At 40.3% G+C, this 22491-nt stretch overlaps 1 protein-coding gene across 1 annotated transcript in view; it reads left to right on the forward strand.

Annotated features, from left to right (window-relative positions):
* The first annotated feature begins 984 nt into the window (after window positions 1–984).
* The window catches only part of Ush2a (usherin), a 678059-nt gene continuing 656552 nt past the window's right edge, over window positions 985–22491 (forward strand). Inside the window, exons 1-2 of the mRNA XM_033762039.1 lie at window positions 985–1541; window positions 4967–5132. Coding sequence (XP_033617930.1) covers window positions 1057–1541; window positions 4967–5132 — 651 coding nt within the window. The 5' untranslated portion in view covers window positions 985–1056. The remainder of the gene's footprint in view (window positions 1542–4966; window positions 5133–22491) is intronic.

The following is a 22491-nucleotide window of genomic DNA, read 5'->3' on the forward strand; positions in this document are numbered from 1 at the left end:
CCCATCAGCCCCTCCCACTGCTCCAGGTTCCAGGTAGAAGCCAGGGGGGAGCTCAGTTCCAGGCAGCCTCCAAGCAGACAGCGCTGGGTTTCAGGTAACCAAGTGTCTGCTGGGCAGGGTCCTTTTCCAGGCACCCATCTTCCACCCAGCCTTCCTGCTGCAGTGGTCCATTTGCTGAGTACCTGGGGGTCAGAGGAGTGTGGCCAGGCAGTGAGGGACGGAGGTCCTGTGGAAGGGCCATTTGTCACTCCAAGGGGACAGGGTGAAATGCGGTGAAGCACGGTAACTCAGCTCATTCAGCAGTACGATTTGCTCAGTATTAGGAGTCCGTATTTCACCTACACAAACGCTAACGCAAGAGTCTGCTAGATATTAAGGTAGGGCGGACAGGTGGTGTTGGGTTTCTAATCGGCTTCGCCCTGAGCTTAAAGTTGTCGTCCAGGCTGGGAAGAGGGAAAGGCCCAGAGTGCTTTGCAGCTTTACGTTGGTCATGTGCAAGTTGGCTCTGGGATGCAGCACACAGCCGTTTAAGGAAAGTGTGTGTGATCCTTTCTTTGTTCAGTAGGGTGGACAGGCTAATATCCTGGGGTGTAGTGACAGCATACAGGTGCTATATGGTAAAATATATTATTAATAACTCATGCGAAGTAAGAAATCGCTTGCCTTGTGGGCTTTTGAAATGCGTAATCTGCCCAATAAAATCAAGATATTTATCAAAAGAATGAGTGTTTTACTCTAAGCAACCTACTTCAAAATATTTTTTGGGGGAAAGCCAATGTTGTTCCTTATGCTTAGAATGAACTTAAATTTTCTAGCTTCTCCTTGACCTGCTGTGTTTTTGATTCCCAGGCACCGATACGGGCTGGTGTGTTCGACAGCACTAAGAACATCTTCACTGCCCCCTTAGTGTGGAAACGTGTGCGCCGTTCCCCACGACCGAGTATCGCCACAGCGCTTGGAGTACCTTGCTGGGAAGTCCTGCTGGCGAGCGGTGCGCGTGGAGCTGACGATCGATTTAGGAAGGCTTCTCCAGGAGGAGGGTGCTCTTTTGTAAACATGGGCGGCCTGTCTCTGTCCCTGGGCTCCCGCTTCTCCTTCCGGGTCATCGAAGCATTGATCTTTGCCTATGTGGTGTCCATATCATTGGCTGCCTCCAGGGGCCGCTTCCCCAGACTGGAGAACGTGGGCGCCTTCAAGGCTGTTTCCATCATGCCCACCCAAGCCGTGTGTGGCCTCCCAGGCCCAAGCATGTTTTGTGACGGCTCCACGGCTGCCGAGAGGCTCCAGTTCTGTACCCAGAGACTCTGTGTTCAGGACTGTCCGCACCGCGCATCCTCTCCTCCCTACACAGCCCTTTTCTCCGCGGGTCCCAGCAGCTGCATCGCAGTGGACAAGAGCGATCTGCGTCCTCACTCCCCTGGCAATTCTACGAGTTTTATTTTTGGAAAGCACGAGGACTGCTTCCCTTCTCTGCCTTCTCCGAGGCTGGGTGAAGCATTTACTTTAGCTGTGTGGCTGAAACTTGAGCAAGAAGGTGAAATGTAAGTAGAAGGGTGGGTTCCGGTTTTCCTAGGACCCTGCAAAATGAGGCTGTAGCGGAAATGATTGCAAGTTGAAGTCCAAACTGGAAACGGAGGCTTCAGCCTGGGAACCCCTTCCCTTGGCTATCCTGTCAGTCTTTCCCGTTCCAAGCTCACAATCTGAGTAGTTGTTTTGTTTTGTTTTGTTTTGTTTTTCCCCAGGGAGTTTTCTCTTTCCTATAAACGAGTGGAGCATGGGAAAAGAATGTGTTAAAATAGTTTGATCGTAGGCTGACAAGTTCACACCTGAAACACCTCCTTCTGCATAGTTTACCTCAGCGTTTGGTCTTCGCCTGCGGTTGCTGAACAGCTCAGTGAGAGCAGGCACGGGCTCTAGTAACACAAACTACTAATAATTGCAAGTCTTGTTCTACCTTTATTTAATAAACAAAGTAAATTTTTTATTCAGCCAATAGCTCTTGAAGGCTTAAAATTGTGTTTTATTCCTCCCAATTTCCCCCAAAAGAGCTTTTTCTTTGACTCATGCAAGATGTTCAGTAATAGAGGAGTTGCGTGTATGAATAACCCTCCATCTCCGAAAGTATATAGCTTTCGGCTTTTACTTTGTGGTGTTTTTCATCTCCTAATTAGGAAATATATAGATAAGCTAGAGGATTTCTAGAAAGCTTTCATACACTTGATCCCAGCAGAAATGTCTTCAAAATGAGTGTGGAGTGAGGCGTCCTCACTGTGATTATTATTAGTTTATTTAACCCCCTATTTTTCGTTCCGTAGTCTTTTCCCAAACTGATGTCCAGTGTATTTCCCCTAAGTAATATAGAGCCAACCTGGAAATTTTAACAAATAGGACAGGTTTGAAGCTTTTAAAAATTTAGTTTTACTCTTCCTGTGGACTTATGACCCTTCTTCCAGTGACATTTTCGGTTTGTGAAAATGTTGGCTGCATATCAAAAAATTTACACAATAAACCAGCGAAGTTTTATCACCCCATAAGCAAATACGACTTGAACATCTTCAATTTTCCATTTTCATTTAGTTTCAATTTTCAAATGAAAGATTGTATATTTTCATTTTGTTTTAAATGTGAAGAGAAAATCTTAAACCATTCTCTTTATTTTTATAGCTCCCCTAAATGAAAAAAGTTGCTTTCTTACTGTTGGAAATTCCAGTAAATCCAAGCTACTCCGTTTATGGAAGTAGCACCAGAAGAGTCTTAAAACATTGTCTCTTGAAAAATGAGGCAAGAATAAAATATTTCTCCTAAACTTACAGGAACATCTCTGTACCGAATTAATCTTCTATTGGCATTGCTTTGTATAAACAGTGACAGAGGGGTATTTGTAGAGATGGTAGCCCATGGTGTATGGTTTTGAGAGATCCTTGCTTGTGTCAAGGTCATTTTCATTCTCAAAACTAAAATACCTATGGGGATTGGGGGAATTTTCGGGGTGTTTGCACTAGATAAGTAAAACAAACAAAGCCTGGATTATCCAATTATTGTTTATTCAGGAGCAGAATAAATCCAGTTCCTAAATATTTTGCTACCTGCCTTCCTCTCACATTTATTATCTACCAAAGCTAGTATGTTTACAAGCAAACAAAATAGCAAGGAAGATAATCAATAACATATTAAGAAATGCATTTTCAGTAAGCTTGGGGAAATAAGTCTGCATTTGGTAAATACAATCTTGAGTAATGATCGAATTCTCACTAGGAGATTTAAACTCAAGAAAAATGAACAGAGGCAAGCTCTTCTTAGATTGTTTAAGACCTGAAAGCAGAGGATAAAGAGAAACTCTTTCATTCTACCAAATTAGAAATACCCAAATCTGATGGATTAAAAAAGAATTGACGGCAACAGCATTTATAGAAAACCATGTTAACTAAAATTATTTGCCCAAATTAAAAATGTGCTTGTCCCATATCTTTATTACCACATCCATGTGCAAAATACAGTAAGTTAGTTCAGTAAAAATGTGGCTGTCAGAGCCCCACAATCTTATCCTGACCTCCCAGCTCAGGGGAAAAATAGATGCAAATGAGAAGAAATGATTTGTTAAATGTTTATCTGTTCAGGAAAGCTTTAAACATCTTCAGCAATATTTCTTGTTTGGCCCAAATCTAGCCTTTTTTGAATGGGTTCTAATGGAATCTGATTCCTTTTGATGGTCTCCTGTCTGCCAAGCAGGCGTGTATTCTCAGATACCCCCACTCTAAGGGAGAAGATGGATGGATCCTCACTCTCATTTACGTATAAGAGCGTTAAGGGAGCGTGACCCACAGCCCCTTCAATACCCTTGAGCGGGGATGGGGGTCCAGGGTCAGACCTAAGTGTAGAGACACCTTGATTCAGTGTGTAGAACTCGGGTAAAGAAAGAAACCCAGGGTCTGCATGCGCGCCCCAACAGGAGCTACAGAAGGGACTTTTGAAATGTAGTTTGATGATTGGCCTAACACAAGGCCTAGACATTTTCTAAGAAAAATTCTAGTTTTTCAAAATGCTGTGTCCTTACAAGATGGAATGACCTTTCACCCAAGATCATGAGCATCATGTCAGGCCTCAAGTGGGCTCTGTGCTCACGGGGAGGGGGCAGCCCATTGTCTTTCAGGTGGGTGCCAGGTAAGTGGAGACTGTGGCTGTCCATTCTCCATTTCATCAAGGGAGTTAAATAGAGCGCTTCTGATTGTGGGGCTAACAGTAGGTAGCACCTGCTGTGGACACAAAATTGTCTTTACATAAAAAAGAAAGACTTAGCCAGGCAAGGTGGTGCATGCCTGTAATCCCAGCACTCAGGAGGCTGAGGCAGAAGGATCGCTGTGAGTTCAAGACCAGCCTGAGCTGCATAGTGAGTTCCAGGTTAGACTCAACTACATAGTGAAACCCTGTCTCAAAAAACCCAAAACCAAAACAAAACAAAACCATAAAAGAGATTTGCACTGGGGACTTCACACCTGAGTGGGATGTCGTGTGTCACACCACTTCCCATCAAAGAAATGGCACAGGGACTGGTGAGCCGACAGGCCGAACGTTAGTTTTGTAGGATGATTCAACCACTTGTTTCCGTTGTGAATCTCTAACAAAGGGTGTTGAGGCCTGGGAAATATATGGCAAATAAGTATTCCATTTTTTATGGAAGTAAAGTGGCTTCTTCATTGGAATAAAGCTTGCTTTGGGTATAATTCACCCGGGCTCTTAGAGTACACTATGTGGAGTGGGGCTTGGGGGTCGCGTTTGCACCATCTGTCTTTTTTTTTTTTTTTTTTTTTTTTTTTTCAGAACTCTGGTCCTTGCACATGCAAGGCAGGTGCTGGAACCACTGAGCTAAATCCCCAAAACACAGTTGTACAATCTTGAATGGGGAGTGCCTTTGTGTGTCTGCTTGGTCGGAAGCTGACCTTTCTCTCTTTCCTGGTTGCTTCCTTAGGTGTGTTATTGAAAAGACGGTGGATGGGCAGAGTGTGTTCAAACTTACAACGTCTGAGAAAGAGACCATGTTTTATTATCGTACAGTAAATGGTTTGCAGCCTCCAATAAAAGTAATGACACTGGGGAGAATTCTTGTGAAGAAATGGATTCATCTTAGTGTGCAGGTGAGTAAAATAAAAAATGTTTAACATTTGGTTAAACACAAGAATCTGCCTTCCTTTCTCTCCTTTAAATGGCATCTATACTCAGCATCGGAAGCTGTGTCCCGTACATTTCAGGGACGTGGAAAAGACAACTAAGAAAAATATTTCAATGACCCTAATACATCAATGACCTGATATCTCTCGGTATTCTACCAGTTGCCTCTCTCCAAAACTGCTGTAAAAACTCCCAGAAGCTGAAGGACAGTGCCACTTATAGAAATAATATACTCATTTATTTTATTGCACTTGTTTGGTATATTTTATTTTTTGTTTAAAAGTATGTAAAATCTCCTTTGGGGTCTAGTGATAATTCTGCTGGTCACGGCAGTCTGAAAACCGTTGCCGGAGTTTTTACAGCTGTCTCTCCCAGATAGCATCTGATGATGTGAATAAAATGTGGCTGTTGCATTAAATGATGACCTTAGAACTAATGAACTTTACACTTGAGCACTCAAAAGGTGTTATGTTATTATTTTAGTTGTCAACCACAGCTCGCATGAGCCTCAGAAACTGTGAAAGGAGGAGATGGTGATGAGATGTCTGGTTTTGCAGCCCCTGAAAGAGAGGCGCAGTTTACCCTTCTGTTTCTTCCGGGCATTGCTGTGGGTCAGTGCCACCCTGAACCACCTTCCTCTTCCCAACCACAGCCGCCAGGAGGTGTTTTCCTAGGAGCGAATGCCCAGCAGCCCATGCACCCCGAGTTGTATTAGGAGACATTTGCACCCTAATTTTCATTTGCACTTTTCATGAAAATTACCTTCTGCTTCTCCTACGTGCTTTTTGCGCAGGTCAAGAGTCATCCTATTTGGAGGGTCTTGTGAATTGTTTGGCTTTCAAGTGTTAGTTTCACAGGGATACTGTTCTTGACAATTCAAATACATTTTGTGCGCGTCTTTGTTGTGCCTGATTAGAGCTATGAAATTCCACCATGCATTGGCATCAAAGGCTTTTGGGGGAAAATGGAAAATGAAAATGCAAGAAAGAAACCAAGATGGGGTTTCAGAAAGCACTGGCAAAGTAACACCTCATCAGCACGGTCTGCTCCATGGACTGAGAACGTTTGCTTAGGGTTAGGGTTTAGTGGGTGTGCTTGGCAGCATTTCTGCCACAGGACACACAAAGGGTGGGTCAGGTCTGCGGCAGGCCTGTCCTGCCCTGTGACCCTTTCAGTCTCTAAGTGCTAGCTTTCTGTGGTGCAGCTACTCACAAATGAGGGGCACATTTGTCCTGCTGTGTAAGGGCCCGTTCTGACCACTGTCCAGCAGCTGAATTGAGGTGTAATGTTCAGAACAGAGAGAGAGAGAGAGAGGGAGATGGGGGATTGCTGAGGAAAGTTACCCTGTAGAAAAGGCCCACAAGGTGAGTGTACTGCACATTTTGGTATCAACAATGATTTTTTAAAAAATATTTTTACCTAATTCTGCAAAACAGTGCTCAGTTCTGGCAGGCAGTAGTAAATTAAAAGCTTTACAAAGAAAGTTTAAAATCTGAATGCAAAGAAACACTGCGGCTGAACGACTCTCCCGGGAGTGAAACGCTCTTAACGGGCCTATTGAAGTCAGCGATAGAATCCTTCCAGAGCCTGGCCAATATGAGCCATTGCCGAGTTGAGGCAGAAACTCTTTATAAATCTTTAAATCTTCCCCTTCTTTCAAGAAAAGGCTAAAGTACTTATGATTTCATGACAGTGATTTATTTCATAACTGTTTGATTCTCCAGAGAAAAAAATATATCCTTTCCAATTTGTACATTTCTTTTGTTTCCAATTTTGGGATAAATTTTAGAGCTATAGACCCAAACAATCATACACATTAGAAACGCCGCTCAGATGAGAATTTACAAGGGCCGATCACAACTACAGTGAATGTTTGCATTTATTGTCGTAAACAATTTGGCATTGGTAAAAATAACGCCAAGTGCTGCCCTTTGCTTCAGACACACTTATCCCGTCCTTCTTGGCACTTTCCGAAGCAGTCTTTGAGGTTCTCGTTCACGAGAGTCTTCATGAGGTCTGATAAAAAATGCGGTGAGTGCCACTGCTGCGTGCCAGCCAATGGAAAGGCAGCTCCTAAAAACGTGGCTCTGCGTCCTCTCGTGCACCTTACTCACGGGTCTGGCGCCGTGTGCCCTCTGGCTCTGCTGCAAAGTCCAAATGACCGTCACATGGAAACATTTTAAATCAGTTCAGATCACTGAGGCAGCCACAATAGTGCAACCAGAGACATGCATGAGAAAGGACTTCTGCAAGTGCTCCAGACAGCAGCAAGAACGACGGGGTAATAGTGCGTCTGAGGTGAGGAGGAGCATCTCCAGGGCAGTCGGTATCTCCTTTACTGTTACATAGTTTTGAGAACTTAAACAGTCAGAATTTTTAAATTTTAAAGATTTAAAGTGTTCTTTTTTAATTATACCTCATAATCACCCCAGACTTACTGAATGTGACGGAGTACCCTGCATTAGGAGGCGCTGCATGACTCAAATGAAAGTGAAAGTGTACTTATTTACCCTCAACTGGAGAACTGCATCGGCTCCCTTATATTGGACCCCAGACTGAGTATATTTGACAGGCGGGGTTTGTGAGAACCCAGGTCATAGGCACGGCCTCGTTTTTAAACCGCTGTCCTGAGAAGTAGTGGGGAGGCCAGAGATCAGGAGCAGGGAGTGCACATCGGGGAACGGGACAGCGCTCTGCGGTCTTAAGAACTTCACTCGGCTTGGTTTCCACACTTTGAATGAGAAGATTCGATTTGGTAAGCACAGCCCTGTGAGTTCCACCTGGGAGGTGGGTGGCGAAGTCAGGAGGCCAGACAATAGTTAAGGAAGCTGTCGCTCCTCTTCCCTGAGGTCTCACACTTAGACCAGACATTGTTTTGGTAGAGTGTGTGGTCAGGATACAGACAAATGCAACTTGTTCCTCTTTTATTATATACTTGCAGAGAACATTTGCAGAGAGAAGTAACTTTTTGGTTACTGTTGTATTGCGATAGTATCCCAGCTCTGATTTTCGGATTACAGACTTCTGGCTGGCCTGGATAAGATAGCATTTGGCAATTAATAATCTAGTTTAGTCAAGTTTCCCATTGCAAGGCCATACTTAATGTGTGTGCATATTTTCTGTACATCCTCTATCTCTACAAATCAGTGAATTTATGTAGCATGCTTTTGTGTGTTTAAAAAAAAAAAAAGTTCTTCTATACATGCAATCACTCAGAAATCAGAGTTTAACTCCAAAGACCTAGGTGACATAAACCTAATGAATCCAACCTGATGCTTTATCTCCGCTAGTTCACATTATATGGGCTTTCTATCAATAAAATTGAATTTCTAATTTCCAAAATCAGAAGTGAAGAAACGATTTTTAAATAATTAAATCAGTGGGCAGAAAAGATCTTAGGAAGAGCCAGGCATACCGAACATCAGAAATCTGATTTTCTAAACAAAAAATGTCCAATATTTTTATAGTGATGGATCTAATAGCATTTAGCCCAAAACTAGTATTTTAAAGGTGAATCTTGTTGGAAAATGATTAAGTTTTAAATTAATATTAATTCAGAGACTTGAATCTGACATGATTGGCAATTTAAATTTTACTTCTGGGTTTAATGTATTGACTATTTCAAATTATATCAAGCTGAAGTTCATTATATCATATTTTTATACTAAAACTGGAAAAAATCAATTTGTGTTTTTTATTGTTAAATGGGGAACACTGATAATATTAGCAGATTTTTAAAATCTTAGTTTTCCTATTGGATCGGTACCTACTATTATTAAAAGATCTCTCTTTTTTAAGCTTTGGAATATGTACAGTAAATCTCCTTTAGCATTTTATTATGGATCAATAGGTAAAACAACTTGAAATTGTATGCATGTAGTTACATGTACTTAAAAGCAAAGCCTCAGAGTTTCCTGTGAAAATAGTCTTCACTTTTAATTGGTTTCACATATTTTATAAGTAGCATCCAAGAATTATCAGGCCAGTCACACTTCTAGTGATCATGCAGAATTTAAGTAAAACAATTACTATAATCCCAAACTGACAAAACAGTACAACACTGGAACAACACGCTGTTTTGAAGGCCCTTTGTTTTAACACATTGATGACACACGAGCTACAGAGTTCTGGCTGAAATAGCTTGAAAAAAGAGCAGCTTTAATCTGATTCAAAGAATGGAAAAGCTTGGGTAAATAAGGCTTTAGGAATCGATAGATAAAGGATAGGAGTTTCATAATCATGGTTTGTTCATGATATATGTACTTTTGATTTATGTATTCAGTCTGAAAAAAGGAAGACTATTGATAGCTCTGAGAAGAAGAAAATACAATTGGAAACAACATTTGTAAGAATACAGAAACAAAGTCTTTCAATTGATCTCTTGTGCACACCCACATGTACCCTTAATAAGAGCATGTCCACATCTCTGTTGATTGAGGTGAAGAAACACCCATGCCAAGGTGTTTCCTCCCCAATCTGCTGAGAATGCTCGAGGTTGTGGGATTTCCTCAGGGTCACTACCCCAACCCTTGTACCACTGCAAGAGCATCACAACCATACCATTCCTGTAATAACTTTCATTGCCTTTAGTTATAACCATGTGTGCAAAATGTAAAAATGCACGCATGTGAGTGTCCAACACTGTGCAAATCCTCTATCTCACTGAGTATCACCTAACTTAGTTGAATAGTTTTGGCTAAATCAGAACTAAGTTTAGATCAACCGAATGAATGCAGTTTCTCGTATTATCAATCACAAATTAGAATAGCTGCCATTATGGAAGACTGATTGAAGTGTACTATATTGAACATTTTATGTGCCTACTTTTCAAATGCTAGCAATGGTTTTATGGTATTGACTTACATTATCCCCATTCCTGAGACGAGGAAAATGGGCACTCAGGAATTTAAATTACCTGCCTAAACTTGTTAAGTTTTTTTGACCTTTAAGTAAAAATAATAAATGGCTAAAAAAACCGAGGTCACAGTGAAGGTCTAAAGAATCATTTGCAAAGTTCTCTGAACAACAGCAGAACCTAAAATGAACCCACAAATATAAAAAAAGACATAATGTAGACCTAATTTTTAGACATGTATATGTTTTGTACATATTTGTAATGTAAATATTTTAATCTTTCACATGTTTTCACAATGCACACAATTAGTCAATTCATTTTGTGACTGTATCTCTCATTACTAAAAATGGTATACATGCATGGCAGAGTGCAATTTTATGTAAGTTCTGTTCAATATTTCTGTGATTTATGGCAGTCAATTAGACTACAATGGCTTACAGAAATATTATTCCCCTGGTCACCTGGATGAGGCCACACAAATCTAGCTTGGGTTGCACAGTGGAGGAGGTTTTCCTACCTGAGTATGCAGAAAGGTAAAGCCATTCAAGCATTCTCTGGACATCTTATCAAATGTGATTTCAAAATATATAATATACACAGTCAGAAGGCAAGTTTTGATTTTTGACAGTGACAAATTGTGTAATCCAAAACTATGTAACACCTTTAAATGTTGGGATACTTATTACAGATTGGAAACAAACTTGAACCTGAGCATCTTACATATAAAAGTGTACACGTGGGGCAGGGTGTGATAAAGCACAGCACGGCCCTAGAGCCCCTTCGGGGAGCCGGTTATAGTTGACTGGGAGGAACAGATGACCAGTATTACACCAAAGAAAGCCAGAGCAGAACTGGGGTAAATTCCAAGGGCTCACAGGTTCACTTGGTCAATTTACTGAGGTCAAAGAAGTTTACTTAAAGAAATTATGGTAAATATGTGTGTTAGTTTTCTAGGCCTGCCCTAACAAATCACTGTAAACTCTGGCTTGAGATTACTGTGTCACAGTTCTGGGAGTGGAAGTCTGAAATCAGGGTGTGGGTGTGGCTGCGCTCTCCCAGAAAGCTATAGGAAAAGCCCTTCCTTGCCACTGGGAGCTTCTGGTGTTTGCCAGCAGCCCTGGGCATCCTTAGCTTGTGGATGGACCACTCTGACTCTGCATGCTCATTGCATGACCGTCTCCTCCCTGTGAGTGTCAGCAATTTCTTCTCATGTACAGATGCCAGTCTTGCTGGATTAGGGTCCTCCCTAATTCTGAAGATTCAACTTGATTACTGCCAAAATAACACCGCATGCTTTGACTTTATGCGGGTGTAAAAATATTAAACATTCAGTGAAACCTTACACTGAATTCTGATCTTTCCCTAGGCTAGAAAGTTACACTATGACCCTCTTTTGGGATGTTGAGCAGAGACAGTGAACCGGAGTTTCCAGTCAGTCATGTGATCACAGGGGTGAACCACCAATACTTAATGGAATGTGGTGCTGTTTAGCTGGGATGTTTGGTAGTTAGTGTATTATTTTTGACTTACATTTTCAACTTATTACGTGTTAACAGGGGGAGCGTTCTACTGTAAGTCAAGGGCTATCTGTCTGTCCAAGTAAGGTCATATTCACAAGACACAGTTCAGTTGACAGCAGTGTATTCAAAGACTGCGTTGGACTCATCCGTAAGAGTGGAGAACAGTCCATAGCAGTGCAGGCACACAGACACTCTTGTAAAAGCGAGTGTGTTGCATGTGGCCACAGTGTGGCAAGTAGAGGGAGTCTGGTGTGCAATGAGGACAAACTGTTGGAAGAGACCATGTTTGAAGGAGCATTGTTGGAAATGTTATGATTTCTTAAATGGGATTTTACTGAAATGGGTGTGGGAGGAAGGAGAAGGGAAAGATGCATGGGAGCCAATTGTTTTGCTGAAGACAACTTTGGCTGCCGTCAGGAAGCAGGCTGCATGAAGCCAAAAGGGGAGGGGTGTGAGGTCCTCTTGTGGTACAATGTGGATTACAGAGGCAAGAGTGAACAGGCAGCTTTGATAGCAATTTTAGAGTTAAAATCAAAGGGCTTGCTAATGGAAGGATTGCAGAGTTGAGGGGGAAGGGAGTTGTCAATGAATCTTACTTTTCTGGCTGGCATAATGGCATGGGTAGTGCTTTCATTTGCCCAATAGGGATGTTCAAAGAAAGTCACATTTTTCATTTTTCACCTGTAGTGTGATGAGCTGGACCTCACTTCACAGGAGAAATCCTCAACTATAGGAATCTTTAATATTATCAAGAAATGGCAGGAGATATTCTGATGCCCACGCCCTAGGAAGTCTTCATTGGGCTGTGGTGGGCGCCAAGCACTACTTCTTACTGTCCTTCCTCTGTGGACTAAGCAGTCCATAAGAACAACATAACCAGAAATCAAGACAGGAAAGCATTAACCCCGGTGTTGGGAAAAGGAATAAAGAGGGAGTGATGCTAACTGGCTCTTTAACAGTAAGTAGGCTGTTGGTCGGTGGAGAAGAGGATGAAGAATGGAATTCTAGACAGGAGGAACAGATGAGTGACATGTGGGGAGTGAAAAGTAACTTAGAAATACATATATTGTGGATCAGACAAAAGTGGCTGAAAAAATCTACCAGAGAGGTTTACATAGTTATAATTCTTTTGTTTTTCCTTTTAACAGGTAACCCAAGGTTTCTTACCTGTTTCTGATTGAATCTATTTAAAAATTGCTATTAAACTGTGTAGACATGAATTATTATTAATATATACCCAATATATATGATGTAGACACAAAAAAGCTTTGTTTAGCTAATGTGTATAGAAAGAATATTTCATGTCATACTGTGGTATTTACTTTTAGAAATCTGAATGGTATCGGTCTAATATTTTAAAGCACCCAATAGCTATAAAATATACAGTATATAAAAACAAAAGACAAATATGATAGCATTTATTATATAGACTATTGAAATTAAAAATTGATATAAAAAGAGTATTTTCCCATGGCTACTCAGTTTTTCAGAACCTCTAGCTTTCAAAATGCCACTCTGGTAATTCTGTCAAATTTGTAATGGCTAAAATTTGATGGTAGTGCTTTTTAAAACCTCTATTATCTCATGGAACTGTCATTTATTGTATCATTTTCACCTACAAGCCAAGTATAATAAGACTTAGATTATTTTTGCTTTTTTTGTGAGTATCATTTTTGTGCCCAAAGGGCTAACTGATGCCTTCAGTTATACATGAACAGTTCGCACTAAAGCCAGAAAGAACAGCATATATATAACCTAGGGCGGAATTTGGCCTATGGTTTGTATCTCTTAGTAATGGAATGGAGAATATGACTGTATTTAAACATGGACTTGACTGGTTTTATTTTCCCACACTGTTTCCCTCGGTATTTCTCTGAAATGCAGCATTCAAAAGTATTCCATGAAGCTTTATTGTCCCACATGGATTGTAAGGACATTCATGCTACCTCTCTATAGGGCCTAGAAAGAATATTTGAAATTGAAACAAAAATTTAAAAAAATCTTTTCCAAATGTAGAAAGGTTTTCATTGGCTAGCTAACTTTTCAGTGACCTAACAGCAGCAAAAGATGTTGATATTTATAAATTACATCCGATAAAATCTCGTAGCTATGTGATCCTTCTGAGGATGCTGTAACCATGAGAAAGTTGAGCTATATGTTCTAGAAGTGGAAATATGGTTAGTTAGGTTTTGTCTATGCTTAGTGTTGATTGTAGTCCGGAAAGGGAGGAAAGAAAGATGGAGGAATGGAGCCACGAGTCTTGGGTAAGGGTGTGAGGAGAAGGCCTGGTACCCCCAGGGGCAGTGTCAGCACATGCTGATTTCCCCATGGCAGAGGTGCCCAAGGAGATTGAGATTGTGGATCTGTGATGTATAAGTTAAGGTTTTCCATTTTTTGTAATATTCTAGTTATTTGGCCAAAATAGTATGTGTAATTATTTTGGTTTGTTGGCACTTTGGGGAATTTATAGAAAGGGGTTAGGTTCAACATTTGGGTAGAAAACGAGGAAGTTGAAAAGGACTGTCCAAATAATCAGCCACCAGTGAAGGGAAATCCATGCGAAGACACCAGGACAAACAGGGGCCGTTCTAATTAAATTCCCTGAACACCTCTGACAGTCTCAGACAGAACATCACAGAGTATGGAAGGCTTTTACAATTATTAAAGAGATTCAAGACCCCAGAGGCTTAGAAAAAATGGAGACACTGTATTTGGAGAGTTCTCACGTAGACAGTGTTTTCCTTGACTATTTTTGTTAATATTATGTTGTTGTACACATGTGAGGGGTACTGTATGATAATTTGATGCACTGACATAATGTGTAGTGATCAAATTAGTGTGGTTAGCATTTCCTTCTCCTTAATCATTCAAAAACAACTGTTGACTAATGCGTAGTAATTGTACACATCTGTGAGGTAGAATGTGATATTTCAATGTCCATACACAATATGCACTGATCAAATCAGGGTCATTACCCCTGCCATCTCCTTATCATTATTTCATGTTTGGAGACTTCGAGCTCCTCTCTTCCAGTTATTCATGAACATGTGGTAAGCTGTGAATGAAAATCAGCCCAGCATGGTGAAGTGTACTAGAATTTACTGCTTCTGTCTACTGTGTTGGAGTAGCCAGTTATTGAGCCTCTTCTACTCTTCCTCCTCCCAAATCTCTAGTAGCCATGGTTCTATGTTTAGACTGACTTATAAATATGCACATGTGAGAGAGAAGCACTGTGAGCCTTACCTTTCTCTCCCTCATTTATTTCACTTAACGTAGTATCTTCCAGCTTCATATACTATGATGCAGGTGATAGGCTATCACTCTTTGAGGGCTGAATAGCATTTTGTGGTGTATAAATATTACATTTTCTCTATCCATTCATCTGGTGATGGGCATTTAGTTTGATTCCATCTTTGGGCTAAAGTATTGGTCTAGCAGTAGATGTAGGTGTGCAGATACCTTTTAGACTTGGGGGTTTCATTTACCCTTCTCCATAATGGCTGTACTAATTCACATTCCCACCAACGGGGACTAAGCTTTGTCCTTTCTCCACCTCCTACTAATGTTTGTAATGCATTTATTTATATTTGTCTTTCTGCTAGTAGCCACTTTAACTGGGTTGGAGTGATGTCTCATAATGATTCAATTAATATTTGCCAGATGGCTAATGATATTGAGCATTTTGATTTTCATAAACGTATTGACCACTGGGATTTATTCTTTTGAGCATTGTCTATTTCTATCAATGCACCTTCAATTGGATCATTGGCTTGTTGCTTTTGTTATTGGGCTTTTTGAGTTTCTTATGTATTCTTGGATATTAATTCTTTGTCAGATGAATAATTTCTGAAATATTTTTTCATCCATTGTGTAGCTTGTTTCTTCACTCTGTGGACTGTTACTTTTGCTGTACAGTTTCTTAGATTCCACCAGGAGATGATTCAACACAGCCACAGGACACAAAGTCCAATTACAAAGATCAGTGCCATTTTTATATAACAATGAATATTGATGAGAAATAAATTGTGAAATTAGTTCCACTTGCAATAGCCACAAAAACTAAAACCTAAAATCTAGTCAGAGAAGTGAAAGACTACTCCATACAATGAAAACTTACACAACTCTGATGAAAGAAGTTGAAGAGAATGCAGAACTTTGCAATGGACTGGAAGACTTCACATGGTCAAAACATCCATCCTCTGCAAAGCAAATTACAGAGTCAATCACATTACCTAACTGCAAGATATACTATAAAGCTCAAGTAAGCAAAACAGTAAGGCATTGGCAGACAAACACACAGATCGGCGAAAGAAAAGGAGAGACCCAGAAAGAGCCTTACGCACTTACAGCCAACTAATTCATACATTGGAGACACAACAGTCTCTTCAAATAAGTGGTGTGTGAAAAGCGAATATATTTAGGCTGAAACTCAATGCCTTTCTCTCATTGTACAACAATCTACTCAGAATGAACCAAAAACCTAAATATAAAACCTGAAACTATGAAAGTACCAAAAGAATGGTTAGTTAGGTTTTGTCTTTGCTTAGTGTTGATTGTAGCCCGGAAAGGGAGGAAAGAAAGATGGAGGAATGGAGCCACGAGTCTTGGGTAAGGGTGTGAGGAGAAGGCCTGGTACCCCCAGGGGCAGTGTCAGCACATGCTGATTTCCCCATGGCAGAGGTGCCCAAGGAGATTGAGATTGTGGATCTGTGATGTATAAGTTAAGGTTTTCCATTTTTTGTAATATTCTAGTTATTTGGCCAAAATAGTATGTGTAATTATTTTGGTTTGTTGGCACTTTGGGGAATTTATAGAAAGGGGTTAGGTTCAACATTTGGGTAGAAAACGAGGAAGTTGAAAAGGACTGTCCAAATAATCAGCCACCAGTGAAGGGAAATCCATGCGAAGACACCAGGACAAACAGGGGCCGTTCTAATTAAATTCCCTGAACACCTCTGACAGTCTCAGACAGAACATCACAGAGTATGGAAGGCTTTTACAATTATTAAAGAGATTCAAGACCCCAGAGGCTTAGAAAAAATGGAGACACTGTATTTGGAGAGTTCTCACGTAGACAGTGTTTTCCTTGACTATTTTTGTTAATATTATGTTGTTGTACACATGTGAGGGGTACTGTATGATAATTTGATGCACTGACATAATGTGTAGTGATCAAATTAGTGTGGTTAGCATTTCCTTCTCCTTAATCATTCAAAAACAACTGTTGACTAATGCGTAGTAATTGTACACATCTGTGAGGTAGAATGTGATATTTCAATGTCCATACACAATATGCACTGATCAAATCAGGGTCATTACCCCTGCCATCTCCTTATCATTATTTCATGTTTGGAGACTTCGAGCTCCTCTCTTCCAGTTATTCATGAACATGTGGTAAGCTGTGAATGAAAATCAGCCCAGCATGGTGAAGTGTACTAGAATTTACTGCTTCTGTCTACTGTGTTGGAGTAGCCAGTTATTGAGCCTCTTCTACTCTTCCTCCTCCCAAATCTCTAGTAGCCATGGTTCTATGTTTAGACTGACTTATAAATATGCACATGTGAGAGAGAAGCACTGTGAGCCTTACCTTTCTCTCCCTCATTTATTTCACTTAACGTAGTATCTTCCAGCTTCATATACTATGATGCAGGTGATAGGCTATCACTCTTTGAGGGCTGAATAGCATTTTGTGGTGTATAAATATTACATTTTCTCTATCCATTCATCTGGTGATGGGCATTTAGTTTGATTCCATCTTTGGGCTAAAGTATTGGTCTAGCAGTAGATGTAGGTGTGCAGATACCTTTTAGACTTGGGGGTTTCATTTACCCTTCTCCATAATGGCTGTACTAATTCACATTCCCACCAACGGGGACTAAGCTTTGTCCTTTCTCCACCTCCTACTAATGTTTGTAATGCATTTATTTATATTTGTCTTTCTGCTAGTAGCCACTTTAACTGGGTTGGAGTGATGTCTCATAATGATTCAATTAATATTTGCCAGATGGCTAATGATATTGAGCATTTTGATTTTCATAAACGTATTGACCACTGGGATTTATTCTTTTGAGCATTGTCTATTTCTATCAATGCACCTTCAATTGGATCATTGGCTTGTTGCTTTTGTTATTGGGCTTTTTGAGTTTCTTATGTATTCTTGGATATTAATTCTTTGTCAGATGAATAATTTCTGAAATATTTTTTCATCCATTGTGTAGCTTGTTTCTTCACTCTGTGGACTGTTACTTTTGCTGTACAGTTTCTTAGATTCCACCAGGAGATGATTCAACACAGCCACAGGACACAAAGTCCAATTACAAAGATCAGTGCCATTTTTATATAACAATGAATATTGATGAGAAATAAATTGTGAAATTAGTTCCACTTGCAATAGCCACAAAAACTAAAACCTAAAATCTAGTCAGAGAAGTGAAAGACTACTCCATACAATGAAAACTTACACAACTCTGATGAAAGAAGTTGAAGAGAATGCAGAACTTTGCAATGGACTGGAAGACTTCACATGGTCAAAACATCCATCCTCTGCAAAGCAAATTACAGAGTCAATCACATTACCTAACTGCAAGATATACTATAAAGCTCAAGTAAGCAAAACAGTAAGGCATTGGCAGACAAACACACAGATCGGCGAAAGAAAAGGAGAGACCCAGAAAGAGCCTTACGCACTTACAGCCAACTAATTCATACATTGGAGACACAACAGTCTCTTCAAATAAGTGGTGTGTGAAAAGCGAATATATTTAGGCTGAAACTCAATGCCTTTCTCTCATTGTACAACAATCTACTCAGAATGAACCAAAAACCTAAATATAAAACCTGAAACTATGAAAGTACCAAAAGTCAATACAGGAAAAATACTTCCAGACATCAATATAGAAAGGATTTTTAGAAAATCTCAAACTATGGGCAACAAGTATAGAAGATAAATGCGTATTTTTTCATTGCAGTATGGTTGGCAGACACAGCTCTGTCCGTGTCGAATGGATAGACCTGGACGAATGTGTACCCACCAGTGACCACCCCAGTTCTTGCCATCAATACCTCCATCTCTTTAGTTTTTAACTTTTTGTAAAAGATAATTGTGTGTTCACAGGCCTTGTGAGAAATAACAGAGTCTGATGTACTCTTTTATCTTACTTTCCTCTTGTTGCTGAGACAAAGTTACAGAGGGGAAACTTTAACTGGCTCACAGTTTGTAGAGGTTTCAGTCCACAATCAGCTCCCTGCAAGGTGGGGCGGCAGAGGGCAAAAGTTCATGGCAGCAGAAAAAGCAAAAGCACCAAGAGACCTTAACGGAGTCTCCCTGCCCCTTTTATGTTATGCAGATAACTTAGGAGAGCAGCACTCACGCCCTCAATCCTAGTGCCCTTGATCCTAGCACTGCACCATGAGTCAGTCCCAGAAATGCCCACCCACGACTGCATGAGGTTTTGGGGGGACATCGAGACACAGCCATTACACCTTTGCCCACTTTCCCCTCATTGATAACACCTTGTAAACCGGTGGTACAATATTGCAGCCTGGATATGATGTCAATATAACCCATCCCTCTTACTCAGATTTCCCTAGTTTTAAAAATCTATATTTGTACTTGCGTGTTTATCTCGTGTGTGTTCAGTTTCACACAATATTAATCGTGCATAATCTCACTCACTATTTCCTCCTGACCGCTATCCCGGATCCCTAATTCTGATAACCCTCATCTGTACTTGATTCCCCATGTAATATTTTGGAATTCTTTTCACTCTGCCTAGTGCCGTGGAGAGCCGTCCAAGTGGTTGAGAAGGCTAGCAATTCGGTGTTGCTGAGCAGCGTCCCGCGGTGTGGGTAGGGTACCCTCTCCACCATTGACTCACTGAGGGACGCCTGAGTTGCTTCTTTGGATAAAGCTAAGAACAAGATACTTAGGGCTAGGGATTTAGCTCAGTAGTTTTGCCCCCTGCCTCACAAGGACAAGGTCCCAAGTTCGATCCCCAGTACCTAAGAAATTAAAAAATAACTAAATAATAAAAACCAGGTACAGTTATCCGTTAGCATAGTCTTCATTTCTCTAGAGCACGGCCTCGGTGATATACTTGTTGGCTTGTATTACATTTCTAGTGCACTTGTACTGAGCACCTTCAACAAAACCTTTTGTTTTTCCTCTCACACACACAGTAGTCGTCCATGTTGTACTCCGTTGCTGATGTCTTGGTTTGTGTGGCTTCTCGTCGTTTACCAGTTGCGGTTGAGTGTTGAGAGGGGAAGTGCCCTGGTTTGTGCACCTTTGTGTCCATTTTTCCTTGGGTTTCCATCCCTTTCTGCTTTGTGAGTTAGGAGCCTCTGTTGCTCACACATGTGAATATCATTCTGTCCTCCAGGTTAGGGGTTGTTTTACTGTTGACCTCTAGATATATGATTTGTCACAAAGTCTATGTTGCTGATGTTAATACAATCATTTCCTCTTCATTTTACTGTATGCTCATCTTTTTTTTCAAGCTTTTAACTACAGCCTCCTTTTGTTGTCACCTACGAAATGAATTTCTCATAGATAGCATATTTTTAAGTCTATTTTTATATTTTGATTTTTATCCTCTCTTCTCTGCCAATCTCTGCCATGTGGTACAGTTCAATCATTTAACTCTCACCTGCCTTACTGATATATCAGCCTCATGTCTGCAGTCTTGTTTGTTTTCTGTTTTTCTTTATTTTGGGTTTGCCTGTTTCCCATTCCCCCACTTGCTGTGGGTTACTTGAACACATTTTAGGATTCCATTCAGGATTTTTTAACAGCATTTTGAGTCGTCATTTTTATACAGTGTTTTCAGAGGCTGGTAGGTATTTAAGTATAAATAATTAACTTATCATAGTCTACTAACAGGGATGTTTTATCACTTTCATTGAAGTGTAGAAACTTTGCTTTCTATTCCCTAAAGTCAATCTCTAAAGTCATCATGCTTTTCAAGTATAATTTTCTGGAACATTCCCTCTTGGCACCATAAACCTCATATCTATATCCTATCATTTTGGCTTGAACCATCAAATATTATTTAACAAACTCAGAAGAAGTATAGTACATTATATTTCCCATAATTTTATTCATTATTATGTTCTTATTTTCTTCCCAAAGTTCTAAGCCTTCCATTTTTGTTTTGTTTTCTGTGTAAAATGTCTTCTTGGGCATTCTTTCAGGGTAAAGTTGATGAAAATAAATAGTTTAAATTTCTATTCATCCAATAATCTCAGACTTTTTCTTTTCATTTCTACAAGATATTTTTGTTGGGTTTAACTTTCATTTCTTCAATTACTTGAAAACAAATGCACCCAATCCTCCTGCTTTCTAGGCTCCAGAAGCCAAATCTGCTTATAGTTGAGTTGTTTTTTCCCCGGGTTCTGCTTCATTCCCCTGGTTGTTTGCAGGGTTTTCTCTTTGTTTTCAGAAGTTTATTTTTGAGGGAGTTTCATGGAACTTTCTTTGGTTTTATCCTACTCTGAGAGTTTTCACAGCCTCTTTTGTCTGCACGCAAGTATCTCTGATTGTGTTTACGATATTTTCAGCCTTTCTTTCTTCAGAAACATTTTTCAGGGCTGACCCTTCCCGTCACTCCGGGATTTGGCTTTATTTGTGTCATGATCACCATTGTCATGGTTTATATCAGGCTTGATTTGTGAGTGGGGAAAACAGAGCTGTTGTGGTATGAAAGGATGGCTACCATTGCTTATAAATCTCACAACCAGGAAGGTTTGTTTGGGGAGGTGCCGTGTGTAGTATGGTGTTCATTTGTACCCCGGTAGCTGCCTCATGTAGTGATTAAAATTATAAGCAGTGCTTGATCATGGTTTAAATAAGTACCAAGGATAAATTCCTCTATTAATTAGTGAAGGCTTATCCGAATTAGCATCTTTAATTATGAGCTGTTGTTCATTTTTCTTACAATCTATTAGATACACTGTCCTAAATTATTAACACCAGTGTAACAGGGCATTAACTATAGGTGACTTGTTTTTAAATGTACAGTGGAAGTTCTTATGAGGAGTGAATATTTAAACATATACGTTTTAGATAATACCAAACAGAATTAGAAAATTAGTGCAGGTTTAGATTTCCTGTAAATAAAAATATATTCCATTTGCTTGTTGAGTCCAGCGTCACAGACATTATTTCTTTGAAAACATTTTCGCTGACAGAAGCCAGAATTCTGTCCTTAGCAGGAAGATTTTGCTTCAGGGTTTTCTTCGGCTCATTTTTGCCTGATATTAGTCAGCTTTCGTGTCACTGGGCCCGAGAACTGACAGTCACAGCTTAATTGCAGAAAGGTAATTTAGCTCACGGGTTGGAGGGATTCAGTCCATAGTCAGCTGGCTCCAACACTGGGCAGAAGGGAATGGCGGAGGAGGACTCTGTGTGTGGCGGGTGGGAGCAAAGCAGAGAAGGGCCCCAGGGAGGCAGAGGCTGGGACCACATCCAGGACTCAAGGCCTCGCCTCTGTGACCCACACAGGTACAACCAGAAGTGCGCTGTACCAATCTGCTAGGCGGCTTTTAATCCAAAGCAGCTGACTCATGAAGATTCACAGTCACAGTATGGCTGTTTCCTTAAGTCACAGCACATGACATTAGCTCCTATTACTACTTCTGGTGTTCCTTAAACTGGTCTACTCCTGTATTTTTAAACAACAGTAGAGAAGGAAACAATGTTGCTGCTCCCTGGTATTGAAAAAGGTGTCATCTACTAAGAAATTATAATCCAAAGCAGCTGACTCATGAAGATTCACAGTCACAGTATGGCTGTTTCCTTAAGTCACAGCACATGACATTAGCTCCTATTACTACTTCTGGTGTTCCTTAAACTGGTCTACTCCTGTATTTTTAAACAACAGTAGAGAAGGAAACAATGTTGCTGCTCCCTGGTATTGAAAAAGGTGTCATCTACTAAGAAATTATATATAT

Source organism: Fukomys damarensis, unplaced genomic scaffold (assembly GCF_012274545.1).
Source record: "Fukomys damarensis isolate Sample0158 unplaced genomic scaffold, DMR_v1.0_HiC HiC_scaffold_11, whole genome shotgun sequence".
Taxonomy (NCBI): Eukaryota; Metazoa; Chordata; class Mammalia; order Rodentia; family Bathyergidae; genus Fukomys; species Fukomys damarensis.